General features: G+C 45.9%; 1 protein-coding gene across 4 annotated transcripts in view; it reads left to right on the forward strand.

The window, feature by feature from the left end:
- RCSD1 (RCSD domain containing 1) overlaps positions 1–7537 on the forward strand; it is a 67460-nt gene extending 59923 nt beyond the window's left edge. Inside the window, exons 7-8 of one of the 4 annotated variants that reach the window (XR_014015112.1) lie at positions 3354–3548; positions 5914–7537. Coding sequence is in view for 2 of the 4 variants with exons in the window: in XM_081225037.1 (XP_081081163.1) it covers positions 5914–5946 (33 nt within the window). In the remaining 2 variants the exon portion in view is untranslated. Of the gene's footprint in view, positions 1–3353; positions 3676–5913 lie in introns of those variants that run through there. The other 3 variants (XR_014015113.1, XM_081225037.1, XM_081225038.1) reach the window with 3 other exon arrangements.
- The last annotated feature ends 11595 nt before the right edge of the window (positions 7538–19132 follow it).

Genomic DNA, 19132 nt, shown 5'->3' on the forward strand with positions numbered 1-19132 from the left:
ATCGGCAAGCAGACTCTCAACCACTGCGCCACCAGGGAAGCCCTGGGGAAGCTTTAAAGGAGGCTTTATGTTCCATCCGTCCACGCACTGGTGTTAGACACCTAGAGCGCATGAGCAGGGGTTGCCTCAGTCCCGTCCTCCTGCTGGGCCCACACTTAGTCATGTGGCTCCTCCCACCACTCCCAGGAAGCCCACCTTGAGCTCACCTACTTGTGCCCTCAGGAGCACGACCAGCCTTGCTGGTTTCCACAAGAAAAGCTCTGTGTCCCGCCCCCTGCTGCCAGCTGTAACAAACTTATCAACAAAGTCACCCTCCAGTGTTTCCCTCTTCCCTTTATGTTAGTTTATTCATTCATTAACACAAGCCACCGTCAGCTTCTGATGACATTAGCCTCTTTTTTTTTTTTTTTTTTTTTTTTGCTGTACGCGGGCCTCTCACTGCTGTGGCCTTTCCCGTTGCGGAGCACAGGCTCCGGACACACAGGCTCCGCGGCCATGGCTCGCGGGCCCAGCCGCTCCGCGGCATGTGGGATCTTCCGGGATAGGGGCACGAACCCGTGTCCCCTGCATCGGCAGGCGGACTCTCAACCACTGCGCCACCAGGGAAGCCCCGACATTAGCCTCTTATGTCACTTCCTGCTTCCACTTTTTCTGCCTACATAGTCCATTCTCTGTACAGCAACCAGAAGGGTGTGTGTGTGTGTGTTTACTCATTGCTAAAATTACTTACGTCCTGTGTTAGTTTCTTAGAGCTGCCACAACAAATTACCACAAATTGGCAGCTTGAAAACAACAGAAATGTATTGTCACACAGTTCAGGAGGCCAGAACTCCAAAATCAAGGTGTTGGCAGGATTGGTTCCCTCTTGAGGCTCTGAGGAAGAGTCTTTTCTAGCCTGTCCCCTAACTTCTGGTGGCTGTTGGCGACCCTGGGAATCCTCTCTTGTCTCTTCCAGCTTCTGGTTGGTTGTCGGCAATCCTCGGTGTTCCCTGGTTTGTAGACTCATCACTCCAACCTTTGCCTCTATCTCCACATGGTCTTTCCCTGTGTGTGTGTGTGTCTCAAATCTCCCTCTCCTTTCTCTTATAAGGACACCCGTCATTGGATGTGGACCCACCCTAAGTCCAGAATGATCTCATCTTAAGATCCTTAATTACATCTACAATGATGCTCTTTCCAAATAAGGTCACATTCACAGGTACTGGGGGTTAGGATTGGACATATCTTTGCAGGAGGACACAACCCATGGCACTTCTGCTCCCCCTTGTCCCAGAGCACTCAAAACACAGATTCCAAACCCTCTGTGAGGCCCTGCATGGGGGGCCCCTGCCCAGCTCTCCCTGACTCTCCCCCATACTGTGCCCCAACCGTGGTGATGTTTTTTGGTTTTGTTTTGTTTTTTATGTGGTTAATATCTAGATCCTTGAAGTGACTTGGTGAAGTAATTTATAAGCCCCAAATTGGTTGAACAGACTCAGAACCTGTAGCTTTCCAAAATGCCATCTGAGAGCTGTTGTTTAGGACCGTCCCCAAATCACATAGGGCTGGCATGTGTACATCCTTCCAGCCTTTCTTCTTTGTGGTTGTATTTTTATACTCCAGATTGATAGTGTTCAGGATCTAAACGTGTTGCTTTCGAATGTTCATTAAGCTTTCTTTCATATAGTAATACTTAAAAAAATTGGGGAAATGCCCTGGTGGTCCAGTGGTTAGGACTTGGAGCTTTCATTGCTGTGGGCCCGGGTCCCATCCCTGGTCAGGGAACTAAGATCACACAGCCGTGCAGCATGGCCCCAAAAATATAAAAATTTTAAAAACTTTTAAAAATTTGGATTTTTAAATTTTCAAGACACCATTTTCATTTTTTGTTTTATTACTTAAATGCAAGGTGCTACCTCCTTACAAGAGCTTAACAGCATATAATTTCTCATTTAATTGCACATGTCAGATCCTCACTATGTGCAGAACACTGTACTAGCTGTAGTGTGTGTGTGTGTGTGTGTGTTTGCAACAAACATGATCACACATCCACTCCCAAGGAGATTTTAATTAAAGAATATTATAAAATTCTTGAAAAAATTCTTGAGGATTTAATATATTAAATTCTTTAATATACGAGGGTAAAGATGGGTATGTGTTTGAGGTGCCAAATAAACAGCAAAAAGACTTGCTTGAAAATATGTCTTTTGCAGAGATTGTACCTCCAAACTTTCCATTTTTCCCTTGAATCATACTAATAATAATTTGCTACTCACTGGGGCTTTTCAGTTTATTTACTTTTCATGAGGAATTGGCAAAGTTTGATAAGGTGAACAAAAGGTCTGGTCTCTAGATTCCTGTTGTGGTTTTAAAATGGAAGCAGGCAGACAGAGCATAGCCTTTCTCCTATTTTGCCTAGTTAATATCAATTCATAAATTAATGACTTAAGTACTAATGTGTTAGAGTCATTTTCCAACTGACCTATATCTAAAATTACTGGTAAAATTGTCTAGAATAATTTTTATTCCATAGTGCATTGAATACAGTCTTTTTTTTTTTTTTTGCGGTACGCGGGCCTCTCACTCTTGTGGCCTCTCCCGTTGCGGAGCACAGGCTCCGGACGCGCAGGCTCCGCAGCCATGGCTCACGGGCCTAGCCGCTCCGCGGCACGTGAGATCTTCCCAGACCGGGGCACGGGCACGAACCCGCATCCCCTGCAACGGCAGGCGGACTCTCAACCACTGCGCCACCAGGGAAGCCCCTGAATACAATCTTTTAAAGATTCTAGCCACATAGAAGTATGGAGAATGAAAACTTTTATTGAAGTATAGTTGTTACAATGTGTTAATTTCTGCTGTACAGCAAAGTGACTCAGTTATACATATATATATTCTTTGTCATCTTCTTTTCCATTATGGTTTATCACAGGATATTGAGTATAGTTCCCTGTGCTATACAATAGGACCTTGTTGTTTATCTGTCCTATATATAATAGTTTGTGTCTACTAATCCCAAACTCCCAATCCTTCCCTTCTCCAACTCCCCTTCCCCTTGGCAACCACAAGCCTCTTCTCTATGTCTGTGACTTTGTTTCTGTTTCATAGATATGTTCATTTGTGTCATATTTTAGATTCCACATATAAGTGATATATGAGAATGAATTTTGAATCTCTACCCTCAACTCCCTCTTTGCGCCTCTCTCCTTAGTAGGCATAATCACCATATATAATTCAGTGTTCATATTTTCAGTCCTATTTGGGTTTGAAGGACTGATCTGCAGTTATTTTGGACAAAGATGTATTTTTTTAATTGCTAAATATATTTATCCCTTCCTCTTGACAGTCTGACACTGAGCATATTCCTCTTGTTGTAGTTTATCTGATCAATCTACTTCTACCAATCAAAGAACAAGATGGGGATTAAATCGGGGGCCGGAAGCTGTCTCTTTAGTGGTGTGTGCTGCCTCTGTGAAATCCAGGAAGGACCTTGGACAGGCTTGGCGTGCTGGGGAAGCCCGTGACACAAGGGGCCCACTTCACAGTTGTCCTCACTGGGGAACCCTTTGGCGGTACGCGGGCCTCTCACTGTTGTGGCCTCTCCCGTTGCGGAGCACAGGCTCCGGACACGCAGGCTCAGCGGCCATGGCTCACGGGCCCAGCTGCTCCGCGGCATGTGGGATCTTCCCGGACCGGGGCACGAACATGCATCGGCAGGCGGACTCCCAACCACTGCGCCACCAGGGAAGCCCTTGGTTCTAACTTTGACCAGGCTTGAAAAGACCAAAAGAGGATTGGAAGCAGTGCCCTTCCCAGATTAAATAAATTATGCAGATGTACAGAGGTGCTTTGTGAAGCAGTTTATTCTGATGAGTAGAGCTGGTGTCCTTGTGTCAACATCGAGCTCTGTGACCTTGGACAACTCCTGTCCCTTCTTGGAGCTTGGGTTTCTTCCTCTGCAAAACCAGGGGGTTGGACTAAGGTTGTCCAAGTTTTGCCACCTTCCTCCGCTTGCGTTTCTACCTCAGTCCCTCCCTTAGCCTCTGAACTACCCTCCACTGAGATCCCATGTCCCTGCCCCGCAGGCTCCCTCCGTGGCCAGTCACTTAACGAGCTGTCCTTCCGCATGTCTTGTTGTTGTTGTCCTGCACCTTAATCTCCCTCTCACCATCGACCTGCTCTATCTTTCTGTATTAATCCCCAAAGCTAAGTCACTCTCACACCCACCTTCTCTGCCAAGACTTGTGACTGTCATTGGTGGAATTCACGAAACCATGCTGCCTGGATCTCTTATAAACTCTTACCAACCCAGCTGAACCGTATCCAACCTCACTGCTGCCTGGACACCCTCCCACTGCTTCTCTATCATCCTGTTTTCATCCCCGTTCATCCAGCTCACTGCCTACCTCTTCCTCTCCTGCTCTGCAGATGACCTCACCTCCTTCCTGTTTACCTAAAGGGAAGACCAGCCTGTTTGCCACTTGTTCATACCCTCCAAGAGTCTCATCCTCCTGCACATCTGAAGAGAGGCCCCTTCTCCTTGATAAGACAACCCCCCTTGTCTGCTGTGTCTACCATTTTCTGGACTTTTCTACAAGATATTTGTGGAGCATGTGTGTGCATTTTAAGTGAAGCGTTACACTAAGATTTTCCCTTCTGTTACTCCTCTGTATTTCCACCTCCTCACTCGCTCGCCCCTTTCTGCCTACAAACCTGTTTGGATCTCTCTAATCCTAAAGAAAAATTTCTCGACTCTGCTCTCTACCCCCCACTCCACCCCCAGTTCCTCTTTCTCCCCTGTGATCTCGCTCTTATCAATGACTTTTTTTTTTTTTTTGCGGTACATGGGCCTCTGACTGTTGTGGCCTCTCCCGTTGCGGAGCACAGGTTCCGGATGCGCAGGCTCAGTGGCCCTGGCTCACGGGCCCAGCCGCTCCGTGGCATGTGGGATCTTTCCGGATCGGGGCACGAACCCGTGTCCCCTGCATCGGCAGGCGGACTCTCAACCACTGCGCCACCAGGGAAGCCCCCTTAATCAATGACTTTTGAAGCTCGCACACGCCCTCCCGGCCACCAAAGACCGGTCATGTCTCCGTTTTTGTCATCCTCACCGCTCTGAAACAGCTGATGCCAGCAACCTGCCCTAAAAACCACCTCCTTCCTTTAACCGCTGTTTAGGTGGGCTGCCCTGGCCCCCTCTCTGCCTCTTAGGGTGTTGTCACCACACCCTGACCTTGGCCCCCACTCCCAGGCTTCATCTCCTTTTGTCGGTGACTCCTACACCTGGTCTTCACCATTACCTGCTGGCCCCTCCTGACTGCTTAGCACCAGCCCGGCTCTCACCACGGTCCCAACCACACATCCACAGGCCCCCCAGTCCCTCACGCTCCGTATCTCCAAAACCAAACTGCTGCTCGCTTTGTTTCTTCACTTACATTCAATCGAAACCTGAAATTCCGTTGTTAGCCTCACGCATTTCTGCTCATGAGGTACTTCTCTTCTTTCTCTTTGATTCTTGAGCAGTGTTTCAGGATGATGAAATTAATGGGGATGAGTGAGGAAGTAAGAAGCTAGGGCAAGGAGGACATGGGAAGCCATGCATCAAGGAATAGGCAGTGTCCTCGTTGAGGGCTCAAGCTCCGGTCCCGGGGTTTAAATCCTGACTCCACCACTTACTAGCTGTGTGACCTAGGGGAAGTCACTTGACCTCTCTGTGCCTTAATTACCCCACCTATAAAACAGAGCTAATAGAACTACCAAACTCATATTGCTTTCGTGAGGAATAAATGAGTTGATGCACGTGAAAAACTATGTCAGGCCCATAGCATTATTATCACTATTACCACTATTACCCGACATAGCATCCCCAAGGAGACAGGCTGAGTGTCCAGATTTCCTACTTTCCTCCTAATTTATTCCTTCCTCCTCTGCTCACAGGATAATACCCCTGTCCAGGACACTAAAATGTGAAGAAGATCTCTTTGTGCCTAGTGATGAAGCTGCTGGAGCCGTGTCCTTGAAGTAGCAGCAATGATTGTAGCGGCAGCAAAGGAAGCCATCGCAGAAACACGATGGGCTGAGGGTCTGGAGTCAGCCTGAGGACACAGGGTGAAATTTCCCGACCTCCGCACCATCGTAGACAGAGATTGGATCTGAGGGCAGCAGACTTTTATCAACTTGATAAAAGTTGTGTCACTTGATGGACTTGGTTTAAAAAAAAAGTATTTAAAACAATTTACTATGGTGACAACTCCCCAGGGATACTGGTCAAACTGTGGGGCCCATATACTGTCCACACCCACCTAACCCTATAGCTGACCTCAGAACTGGACTGGGATCTACCTAATCAGATTGTGTTTGTGTAAGGTGATAGCCTTTTTATTGTTCTTAAGTTTTCATGATTCTCAAGTGTAAGTAAAAACTCATTTCAAGTAGCTAGAAACAAAGTAGTATCACTGGAAATATAAATCCTGTAAGTTACAGAAGACCTTAAATTGTATGGAGACCCTGAGACAACCTTTCAGCTTGGTCCAAATCTGGCCAACCAATTTTGAAAACATTGGACGAGAAGAGATAATTATTGAAACATTGAAAAATATGTGTCTGTTCCAGCAACAGGAGCTTTTCTGTCAGGTAATTCTCTAGCTGGTGATACACTGGGAGGCGACCAGCTCAGCTCACCTGCTTCTGCCAGGGGGAGAGCAGGCAGAGGCAGGCAGCAACTCCTTTGGAGAGGCAGGATGTCTCTGTGCTGCATTTCCTCATCCTGAAAGCAGAGCAGTGACACCTGGACGATGCCTGCCCTCTGGTTTATACTGGGAGGATGAAGTTTGTGCTTCCAGAGGGGGAGCCTCGAGCGTGGATTAGATATCTCCTGGGAAGTGCTTTGAGCATCGTCATGTGCAAGCTACATAATGAGAACATCCTTCCTGGCTTCCCTGACTTGAATGGAAACCCAGGCTCTCCTCCCCGACTCAGGGGGGGGGGGTGGGTCTTCTCTCTGTTCCTCCTGGGTAGCTCTTGCTTTATCGGTCTGTTCGGAGAGTGCATGAGGCTTCGCCGGGGAGACGGGGGGCCTGACTACCCCTTCCTTGACATATCCTCTCCCCTCTTCCCACACTCCTGCTGAAAGATGCTCATCCAAATAAATGTTTAATCTTAAGGGTTGGCCCTGATTCAGATTTGAGTATTTCAGTATCTCAACATGCTGATTTGGTAGTTGGAACAGTCATTTTTCTGGAGGTCTCTTAGACCACACTCTACTCTGACTTCAGAAAGTAGTTTCCCAGACTAAAAGGCCTTATCTCACTGCTGGTACCTCAGTTTATTTTGGGATATATATTTTTTCAGAAACTATTTTTATATCAAATGCAGCTTCTAAACCTTGTAATCTAGTGAAGACTGATACCATAATAAGCTTTGTATTTTAGCAGAGTTTGGGAGATATGTGTGTCAGTTATTTTGAGATCCGTATAATATCTATCATCTATCTAATCTATCATCTATCTGTCTATTGACAGAGAAGTGTACCCCCTAAACAATACATGGATTTATTTATATATGTCTTTGGGTTGTTTATATACTCATGCACATATCTGGGCAAGAGTTTTGAGAATGTGAGCATGACTGTGCAATGAAAAGGGGAAATCTGCCACTTCTCTTACTAGAAAAAGGAATGGGACAGATGGGATGTAGACGTAAAAATAAAACTCTATTTTTCTTCTGGAGGGTCCATACCTTACAGTAGCAGATGAAGAAGGAGCGATAAAAAATAAGAATGTGACACTGAAGGAGCATGTCTGACGGTGTCCAAACATCTCCCCAGTTCCCTATTAGTCACATTATTTGATCTATTTTGTGAGAACACAAAGGCCCCACCGCAGGCATTGTTATTAGTGATGGGGTTCTTGGTGGGGAATTCAATGAAGCGAAGGCAGGACCCATTCCCTGCGGGCGCTGCCACCTGACTGTTTAATGCTCTCCTTTCTCGAAGTGACCATGATTCAGTGTTTCAACGCCATGGTTGAGACTGGGATTTCACACTGGGGTTTGAAGAAATCCATTTGTGTCTTAGGTGGCACAGAGTCATCGCCAGGCCAGGAAGACTTTCATCAGGATTCCTTAATAGGCTTGAAGGAAAACACTGATTCTTCACAGCTACAAGGCTGAAGAGAAGAAGCAGAATCATTCTTCCACTACCTTTGTAATCTAGCTTGAATTTTAAACTGTGTCCTTCCTTTTTCCAGAGAGGGAGCAAGAAGAAAACTTGAATGCTTTGAAGGAATATGCCAATATTGAAAAGGGGGCTGCATGTGGAACTGGGTAACCAGATATGACCATATGAGGAGCTCAGGGCCCTCAGAGCTCCACTCTCCTCACTGAGGGCACCCTCAACAGGACCCTGTTTGCCAGACCAGTTTTGGCCTGTGACCAGCTGACTAGTCACTCCAGAAAATGTCAGATAAGGGACTAAAGGAGTGGACAGGGCTTCCCCGGTGGCGCAGTGGTTGAGAGTCCGCCTGCCGTTGCAGGGGACATGGGTTCGTGCCCCGGTCCAGGAAGATCCCACATGCCGCGGAGCGGCTGGGCCCATGAGCCATGGCCGCTGAGCCTGCGCGTCCGGAGCCTGTGCTCCGCAACGGGAGAGGCCACAACAGTAAGAGGCCCGCATACCGCAAAAAAAAAAAAAAAAGAGGAGTGAACAGACAACCAGTTCATCATCATCTTTTGATTCAGGACTCTTGGGAATGTAAAACTTCAATGCAGTTGAATGAATGAGGACCTTCAGTTGCTAATGAAAAGAACCCAACTCAAACAGGCTGATGCAAAACAGCTATATCTATGAATCTCCCCCTCTCTCTCTTTCTCTGTCTGTCTGTCTGTCTCTCCCTCCCTCCTTCTATACACTGAGTAATATGTTTTGGCAATCCATGGGCAGACCTGAATACAATCACTTAAGCAATGTCAGAAATATTTCTCTGTTATTGGTCTCTGCTTTCCTCTGTGTTGGCCATATTCTCAGGCAGGCTCTTCCCAGCCTGCAAACCCAATGGGAAGAGCTTATTTTTTCCCAGTAACTGTGGGAACAAATCCTGCAAAGGTTTCCTATAGGCTTGGTGGGGATCATATATCTATACCTGAGCCAATCATTATGACCAAGGAGATGCAGAGGTCAGATTGGCCGGCCCTCTGTAACTCTCTTGCAGTTAGGAGCTAGGTGAGTTAATTCTATTTCATCTGCAAGGACTGTGAATGGAGCAACAGGGTGCCTCAAGGTAAAATCAGAGTGCTGTTACTAAAAGATAGGACGCTGGGTGGGAGAAACAACAACAACAATAGAGCTCTGAGCAAAATCTGAGTGCTACTCAGATAAAACAATTTGCTTTCATAAGCCACCAAAGAAAATCAGTCTCATTTTAATAATGTATTACTGTGTCCAGAGCCAGCCTGGAGCTCCATGAGAGTCAAGTCTGTCTGTGTAGTTTATTGTGCCAGTGCCTCATGGATTATAGGTGCTCAATAAACATTTGGTAAGTAATGAATGATTAAACTGATTTCAGAGCTGGAATAGGATTATTTTCAACATTTATCACTGCCCAAAAGCTCCCTCACTGATACCAGATGCCTGAAATGTTAGCAACTGATTCCGCTGGCTCTAGTCTTCTTCCCAGTCAAAACGTGTATCCTGAGAGAGGTAATATTTTAGGCCTCCTTTGTCATCACATCTTTTTTTTCCCCATGGTCTGTTGTCTCCTTGAGGTAAGTTAGAGGAATGAAGGGCTTCTTCTTAAGGGGAGGTACTTGAAAGGAGGTCTTTATTCTTGGCTGCTTTGTGTGTTCGTTGCTGCACGCGGGCTGTCTCTAGTTGAGGTGAGCGGGGGCTACTCCTCGTGCGGTGCGCAGGCTTTTCATTGCGGTGGCTTCTCTTGGTGCGGAGCACGGGCTCTAGGCATGCAGGCTTCAGTAGTTGTGGCTGTCACACTCTAGAGCGCAGGCTCAGTAGTTGTGGCGCACAGGCTTAAGTTGCTCCGCGGCATGTGGGATCTTCCCGGACCAGGGCTCGAACCTTGTGTGCCCTGCATTGGCAAGTGGATTCTTAATCACTGCGCCACCAGGGAAGTCCGGTCATCACATTTTGAGCTGAGTTGGTTCTAGAAAGCCTTCCCAGAAGGGGTTGAAAAAGAAGAGCAAAGTACATGAAACTCTAGGGACAGTTGACACACTTTCCTGACTTCCGCGTCTTGCTTAGGGTAAGTCAGGCTCCCATTTAGCCCAGTGATGTCCTGACCAGAGTGGCTGTGGAGGCTGAGAAAACCATTACTCCAGTTCTGCCCTCAAATTCGAGGAGAGCTGTGGGAGAGGCCCCACTGTGGTCAAATGGGGCAGGAAACTGTGGTTCTTTGATCCTCTGCAGAGGAAGAGGAGGTGAATGTGTTAAATGCCTCACAGCACAAAGGGAGCCACCCACTTCAAAAACAGGAGCAAAGGGATTTCTCCTCCTCCTCCTCCTGGAAAGTTCTGGGCTCTCCATGGGACCTGCAACGCCTAGGCACAGCCAGGGAGATGCTATGAAGGAAACAGGATGTAGAAGGAAGAGGTCGAAACAGGCTAGGATTCCCCACTGGGCACTCCTGTCAGTAATGACCCAGACCCTTGATGGTGTAGTTTTAAATGAAAATGTGAAAAAAATGACTTAGGCAAACCTGTAATGCCAGTTATTACATTTATCAACTGCTTCTGTTTTAAATCATGAGTGTACTGAACTGCACTTTAACCAAAATTCAGAAGCAAGATTCTAGAATGATTATATGGTTGGTACTCAAAGGATGGTATTACCAAGAGGCAGATATTCCTGCTGCTCCAAGAAAATAATAGGACCTCAAACACTAGTCGCTAGTGTTGGATTGTCTAAGGAACCCATGGGTGCTGGGTGGTGCCAGGCACTCACCATCACGGCTGAACCTGGCCCCTCAGGAGCAACAGTAGCAGCCTGCTTGACGACCTCTGGAAGCAGCTGCGATAGGAAAGGGCAAAAGGGCCTGCTTTGCATCTCCTCTAATTCTGTTTCTCTTTTCATTCTACCAAGCAAAAGGAAACACATAGTTTTAGGAGCCGTGTTTTCTCACGCAGGTGAGAGGCCCGCGTACCGCAAAAAAAAAAAAAAAAGCAACATCGGGCTCTCAAACCTTAGCTCAGTAGGAAGAAGAAAAGTGATCTCAGACAGGAAGAGGGTGTCAATAAAATGTTTACATACTGAGACTTCCCTGGTGGTGCAGTGGTTAAGAATCCACCTGCCGATTGGGGGGACACGGGTTGGAGCCCTAAGCCCGTGAGCCACAACTACTGCAGCCCACATGCCTAGAGCCTGTGCTCCACAACAGAGAAGCCACCACAATGAGAAGCCCACACACCACAATGCACACAGAAACGAAGACCCAATGCAGCCAAATAAGTAAATAATTTTATTTTAAAAAATTTACATACTATCAAAGCAAATGGAAGGCTTAGACAAAGCGGCCCACCCTACACATGTCCTTCTACTCCAGGGAGCAGCATGGCTCTGGGATCTCTCTACATGGCCAGAATGGGTTATAGAAAGGTTTTCCAGCTTTAACTCTTTGTTTTGAAGTGTTTTCACTTGTATTTCCCCTGTCACACTCCCCAAGGGTGTGAGCTCTGGTCCTGACTTTCTATATTCAGTGGCACCCCCAGAGCCCACTGGCATCAGGAGGAAGGAAGGGATCAGGGGATGAGCAGAGAAGCTGGTGCAAATGGAGAGCTTTCAGTCAAAGGGTGAGAGGACAGAAACACCACCTGGACCCTCAGAGAACAGTCTGACCAGGGTTTGAAGGAAAGTATTCCAGTGACCCCCAAATTCATGGTACCTTAAGGATGGAAGAGGGCTTCAGAAATGAGAAGCCTCTGAAACCCAACAACCAACTCAAGGGTGTTGGGGAGGGAGAGGGGAGTGCAGGCCAAAAGCAGGCAAGACTAGCTTAAGACCCTGCACTCCTGGTCCACTGGGGTTAAGGGCTTTAGGATGGGCTCAAACTATGCGGCAGAAGTGGCAGGGGTCGTGTTAAGGAGTCCAAGCTGGTACTGCTCACTCCTCCACAGGGCAACAAATCAAGAGGAGAGTTGCTGAGGCAAGGAATAGCAACTTTATTTGGAAACCCAGCAGACTGAAAAGATGGTGGACTCGTGTCCCAAAGAATCATCTTGCCCAGGTTTGGACGATTGTTTCTTTTATAGAACAAAGAGGGGGAAGTGAGGAGGTAAAGTTTTTTGTTTTTGTTTTTAAATGGGTGACCACAACAAAAGCAACAATGATTGCAATTACCAAACACGAAACACATCATACTATGTCATAATATTGACATTCAGTCCAGTAATCCTCCACTGTAACAGCTCCTTTACTTTGCAGTGAACATTGATTTGTATATTTTTTGCCTCTGAGTCCTTGTGGGATTTTTTCTTTTTTTATTCAAACAGAAAGTCACAAAAATTATAATCATCCTCATCAGTTCACTCAGTCCCATGTAATTAATTTTTTTAAATCTTGATCTTTTGTTAGCACTTTTATGAATTCATCAGTTTTCCATTAGAATTCTGAAAATGTGTATTCATTCAGTTCAGCAGTATAGTCAGTTACCAGAAACCTGTACTTGTCAGAATCTTTTCCATGAATTCCTTGAAGATGAAACCCTTTTATAGGAATATATTTGCAAAAGCATCAGAGTACACCCAGAACTGTCTGTAAATGAGGAAAGACTTAAAAATGACCACGGTTAAAGATTTGATGAAAGTTCATCATAATGCAATTGACAAGGAAATTTACTTATTTCTGAGATATACATTTTAAAGTAATAACTAGAATTATGACTTATAACATTATACCAGAACATATAAGAGGTAAAGTTTAAAAAGAGACAGAGACAGAGACAGAGACAGAGACAGAGAGGGAGAGAAGTTATAGCAAACATTTCCTGGCTCTGGCCAGACTCTGGAACGGATGCGTTACTTCCTTCTTTCTTGCAGCCATTCACAGGTGGGCCTGGTCAGGATGTTTCCTGTGAGCTTAAACAAATGTGTTTTAGCTTAACTTTCACGCATGGGAGGCAGGGTTACCAGAGATGGGCCATCATGTGTACTTTAAGCTACAGGCAACAGCCCTTTAGTAATTAACTTGTAACAAAAGCAATAGAATACAAAGGTTAAAGTAAAAGAAACAGATCCAGTGAGTCAGATTTGTTCTTCCCTATTACAGTAGGTGATGGAGGTGGGGTGGCGCCAGAGCGAAGGTCCTGCCCACTACCACAGCCTTTTCCACTCCTCTAAGCTACCAAGGCACCCAACTCTGCCCCCTTGCTCCCCAGCCCCTTTCACGGCCCTCGCTATTAACCCCACCTTCCATGACCTCGGTAGTTCCTGTGCCTGCGCTACCACTTCCTCGCCGCCGTGTGGCCTGTTATCTTACTGCAAAATGAGGATAACAGTAGTAACTAAGGGAAAATTGTTACAAATATGCAGTCAGTTCAGTACATGTAAAACGCCTAAAAGAGTGCAGGATCTCAAAATGAACGTTCGAAATAAGTTAGCTGTTAATACTCTCTGCTTTGCAAATTCTTCGCCCCATCACTCTCTCCCAGGGATAAGGTGTATCCCTTCCCATCTCTCACCCGCTCCTCCGCGCTGTTTCCCGCCCCGCCCACCCGCGAGCGTCGTCCCGCTGCAGCACAGGGGATTGGGATGGGGACGGGGGTGGGGCACGCGGCACACAGCCAGGTGCTCTGAGGGTGGTCTGAGTGGAGAGCGGCGGGAGCTCCCCGCAAGGAGCAAAACTGGCGGCGTGGAGACACGGCGGCGGGCACCCGGCGGCGTCCCGTATGTCCGAGGGGCCCTGCCCGCGCCCTCCTAGCTCGGGCTCCCAGCGCCCGGCAGCCACCGCGCTGCAGGGGCCATCCTGGCTCTGGGGAGGCGGCTTCCCGGATCGAGTGCGGACGGCCGCAGGCCGAGGCGCAGAGCCCGGGCGCTGGATGATACCATCGGCCCCGCTGGGCAAAGTGCACGTCCCTTCCTGGTGCTTCTTCGGGTGGCGAGGAGGGTTTTCCACCAGAGACCTGGGGAGTAAAAGAAGGGTCACCGGCTGGGGTCACTCAGGCAGTGCGGCCAGAGGCGAGGTAAGGCTGAAGAGAGGCGCTGGGAGCGCTTTTGCGGAGAGCGGCTCGTTGGTCTAGGGGTATGATTCTCGCTTCGGGTGCGAGAGGTCCCGGGTTCAAATCCCGGACGAGCCCAGGCTTTTTCTGTCTACGCCTAAAATTTAAAAAACAGTTTCTTTTTCTCACACGGCTCATTTAGAGGCTGAAATGAAACTAGTCCGCTCCCTTGAGCTCGAATCTTGATCGTCTTCGTTTTAGGAAGTAAAGGATTGGATGAGATCAATTCGTTCAATATGTGGTCTTTGTACGTCTGAGGGCAAGGTATGAAAATGCTTGTACCATTTAAAACACACGTACTTGGAAAAGAGACACGCCTCATGCGGACTCCTGGGCACCCCTCGAACACTCCAAACGTGAGCAGGGGGCGCCGTGGATTAGCGGGACCAGGGTGATGGGGTGCGCTGTCCTCCTCGAGTTTAAACCGCACCTGTAGGCAACCGAGATCGGAACTCAGTTCCTAACACATGCGCTCGACTCCGAAACTGGCAGGAATGGGGACAAGCGTTTTCAAAGTATTACATGGTTAGCAAACTTTATACGTTTTCATGTTACGTCTTTTAATGGTATTTGAACGTAAAGTGTGCTCTAAGTTCAAAAAGTCTCAATTTTGTATTTTCCACCAACATGTATTTATTACATTTATGGATCTATTCTAAAATTAATTTCTTTAGAAACGATTAATTCATGAAGAAAGGAAAAAGAGGGCTCGTCTGGGATTTGAACCCGGGACCTCTCGCACCCTAAGCGAGAATCATACCCCTAGACCAACGAGCCGTCGTATTTTATTTCTTCCCGTCATCATAAAAGGAGGAACTACTTAGTCCCGCGCCCCCAAGTGGTTATCTGGGTAATATGTTTATATCCTTCAGCTGTTTCGCGTTCTTGTGTTTTCGATTTTCTTTCTTTTCTCTCTTGATCTTTGAAAATCAGTGACAGAGAAGAAAACAACGGTGTCACTACCAGTGGCATATTTATAATTCCATTTATATTCATGGCTGATAAATTTCAGTGAGTGTGTGGCAATATCCCTGTGGCAGGCGGATTCCAGATTCTCTCCCTTGCTGCGTTCAGGATGTTGCTCTTTCCAATAATAGTAAAATTGTCCGTTTCTTGCCTACACCTTTCATCCTAGTGTTCAAAGCACCACCTTTCCAGCCTTGCAAATTACCATCACTGTGTTTTTACTCAAACTGTTTTCTTCAGCTGGAAAATCTGTCTCTCCCTCTCTTTTCCATAAATCCCAAACTCTGACCTTCTCAGAAAAAGATCCTTTAACATATTAAAACCAATTTTATGTGGTATATAATTGGGTTGCAGTCTTGTCTCCTCTAATCATTATTTATTAGAGGACAAGACACCAACACTAACAGCAACACTGAATTCTACTATATAATTGACAACCAATTGTTATATAATTGGTGCCCAATTGTCCCAATATCTTTAACGCATGGCGTCTTTACTATATTTTGAATTATTAAATACTTAGTATTGAGGCTTATGCTGGCAAAACTGGTGCTCAGTGAATAATTTCTGAATGGCCACCAATTTGTTCCAAATCCCTTAAAAATACAAATTTTGGTATTTGGACAATCACTAATTGTGAATTGCAACTTTAGCAAATAACTAACCAGATAGGAAACTACAAGTAGACAGGGTGACTATCCTGAACAGGCCTATTTGTTTATTTTATGTTATATAACATTCATTCTCCAGTTTATTCATTCATCTGATTGCTCATTCGTTCAACAAACATTTAGAAGCGCTATGTGCCAGACTCTGAGTCGTCAACTTTCTTCTTATGGTTTGACACGAGTAAATTGCAGTTCTGGAGCTCTAACGTTCAGTCCCCACCCTTTGTTTTATTGGAAACTGTCCTAACTTGAGTCTTCAGTCCTCCTTAGGGCCCAAGGCAAGGAGAATAAGAATACCTTTTAAGATGTTCGTTAGTTCTAGATGCCAGCAGAGTTTATTCATCAGAACCTAACTGGAAAAAAATGTGCCCTGGACACTTAAGAAATTTCTATTTCTCCCAAGAATGAGGAAACTACAAAATATAACTATTAGGTAAAATAATGTAACCACTTCAGTTTTCTGGAAACCTCCATCTCTACAGTTACCAAGAGGTCTGTCGCTATGCTTACCTTTCCTGCTGAATTTACTACAGTTATTATCATTTTAGGGCTTTTTTTTTTCTTCTACTTCTCTCTAGTGATTGAAAGCGTTTGTCTTTTACTCTGCAGGTGCCACTAGAGTATCACATTTGCCCTCCCAACCATGATACAGGAAGAGGAAACTGACGGTAACGAAACTCAGGATATCAATTGCCCAACTCACAGTGAGAAATGTCTCTATCCTGGTGAGAGGAATGTCTGTGCTCTCTCTCCAGTGTACATTCTCCCCTCTTGGGTGAAGCAGAAGTAGTACATAGGTGGCAGCAAGGCACAGGGAGACAGAGGACCTTGAAGAACATTTTATTCCAGCCACAGTAAATGAAGCAGCCTGGTGACATATCCTTCTATACAATGAACCCTAAAGACCCCATTACCCGTGTTCCCCCAATTTGGTGCCCAGGGACACTCGAATTTTCAGATTTTCAAAAAGTTCCTAGAAAAATGCAACCCCTTTCCTGGATTGAGACATTCTCTCTGTAGAAATGTTAATGAAACTGATTTAGCGCCAGGTAAATCTTTCTCAGTGTGGCCTGGGATTCATCTTTGACTCTATCTGACATTCATCAAATCTCAGTCATCCTGGAATGGCTTGCTATCACCACCCACAGATCACAGCATTCCATTTTCTTCTGGCAACAGATCTTAAAAAAACAAGGAGGGAGAGAATGCCAGTGAGAATACAGGGGGTGGAAGAGAATTCTACTACAATCACAGAGATGTTGGAAATTTTGGTGCCTGACACCCTCTTCCTACTTCTCCCATTAATTCCAGCTCTAGAAAATTCTGTCCATACATATTTGCCATCACGAGTTGCTCCTGGGTGCCCCTTATCTGATCTCTATTAAGAGAAGACTTAACGTCCTGAGATGTTCCCAAGGCAACCCCCTCCTTATTAGTGCATTTATTGTGCAGTGCGTGGAGCGGGAAGTCTTTGAGGCCAATGGATCTGCACACAGGTAACTAGTATCAGACAAGACTCTGCACATGATTTTCCTTCTTACTGACTCTGTGGGGAAAATTCTCCCCAAGGAGCCCATTCTTTTCAGAGGCAAGGCAGCCCATTAAAAATGACTTTTCTCACCTGATGGAAAGTCTTCAGTTGATTCTGACTGTATGCCTGGACTGATTGAGCTGAAAAGAGGAGTTTCCAGGAGGAAGAAGGAGGTATCTGAAGAGGAGGTTTGTTGAGTGAGACCTTCAGGCTCACAATAGTGATTAAAATCCAAAGCTTTTGTTTGTTTGTTTGTTTTCCTTTTACTATCTCTACAGAAGAATCAGAAACTACAATACAAGGCCTATGGCTAAAACAACCTCACGATGTTGTTTTTCTTTGTAACTTCTCTAGATTAATTCAATAAACATTCGTTCTTCTATTCATTCCACAAATATTTATTAAGTATCTACTGATGGTCTGATATTGTTTATCATGGAAACACTTTGCTGCCCCAGCAGGCTCCGGTTTCACGGTAGCCCTTCTGTTGCTTCCTTGGGCTCCAGACCTGGATATCTAACTGCCTTCTGATTGACCGGGGTGTTCTCAGCTCTTTCAGCTGTGTTCAAGGCCCAGCTCATTAGCTTTCCTCACAGACCAGGTTCTCTTCCTGGGTTTTTAGTCTTAGTTAACTGGCAGCATCATTCACCACTCTGGCTAGAAATTGGAGGTCACATCTCTCTTTGATTAGACTTCCCATCTAATTTATACCCAGTCTTGTCATTCCTTTTGTGAAACGTTTCTCCGGTCCTCATCTTCCTCTCCACCATCACTGCCAACACCTTATCTCATGCTCTCTTCACTCTTGTCTGTTGCAGGAGTCATCCTTTTAAAACACAGATCTGAACTTGTCACTTCCCTCTCATCACTCCCCACTGCCTATACGATAAAGACAACTCCAGGCTCTTCAAAATATGACCACAGCCTACTTTTCCAGCATTCTCTCTTTCCCCTCTTTTACTCACTCCCCCTGAAGTTCCAAACCACACAGGATTAACCCACTATCCCTTGCACCTGATACTGCTTTCTTGTTTCTGAGTTTGCTTTTCCTATTTCTGTCTGGTGAAAATTTATTCAGCCTTTAAAATCCACCTCAAATGCTACATCCTCTGTGCATCTTTTCCAGACACCTCACAGGCCAGTGGTTCTCACAAGAGGGAGGTAGCTGTATTGAGGTACATCACAGTCAGTGGAGAAACGTTTAACGTAACGTGTCTTTGAGAACCACTGCCCCTGTTGGCCTTGTGGTTTCTCCTTTGTTCGACCTTCTCTTCAAGCATTGAAAAAAATTTAGTTCAGTACATGCTTGCTACACTGACTGGTAGACTCTGTGCTTCTTGAGAGTAAAGTCTAGGTATTCTACATCTACAGCACATAGTAATTGCTCACTTAATGCATTTGTATTCTTTCCAACCTATGACATTCCAGAAACACTTCATGAGGATCTTGCTGAGAGAGAAATAGGGTGAAATGGTTCTGTCTTTTTCTTTTTAGTTTTCCCTCACTAGTGCTAAAGTCATTATTATGAGTTTGCTGAACTATAAGGGTAGCAGGCTAAAATAGCTAAAATATCAGGAAGGGTGTTCATAAGGTTGACTTGAGACAAAACCCTGAAATGAGGGGCTGCATTTGGGTGCTCTCACCATGCTCTTCTCCCACTCTCATCCTAATTGTCTAATACTTGTTTCCTTCTCTCACACTATTGGCCTCCCATCTGGATTTTTTCCTTTTCTTCCTTCCCCCTCATTTTTCTTGTGCTCCTGTCCTTCCGTTTC

The sequence above is a fragment of the Mesoplodon bidens genome, assembly GCF_964165515.1.
Source record: "Mesoplodon bidens genome assembly, chromosome: 2".
Taxonomy (NCBI): domain Eukaryota; kingdom Metazoa; phylum Chordata; class Mammalia; order Artiodactyla; family Ziphiidae; genus Mesoplodon; species Mesoplodon bidens.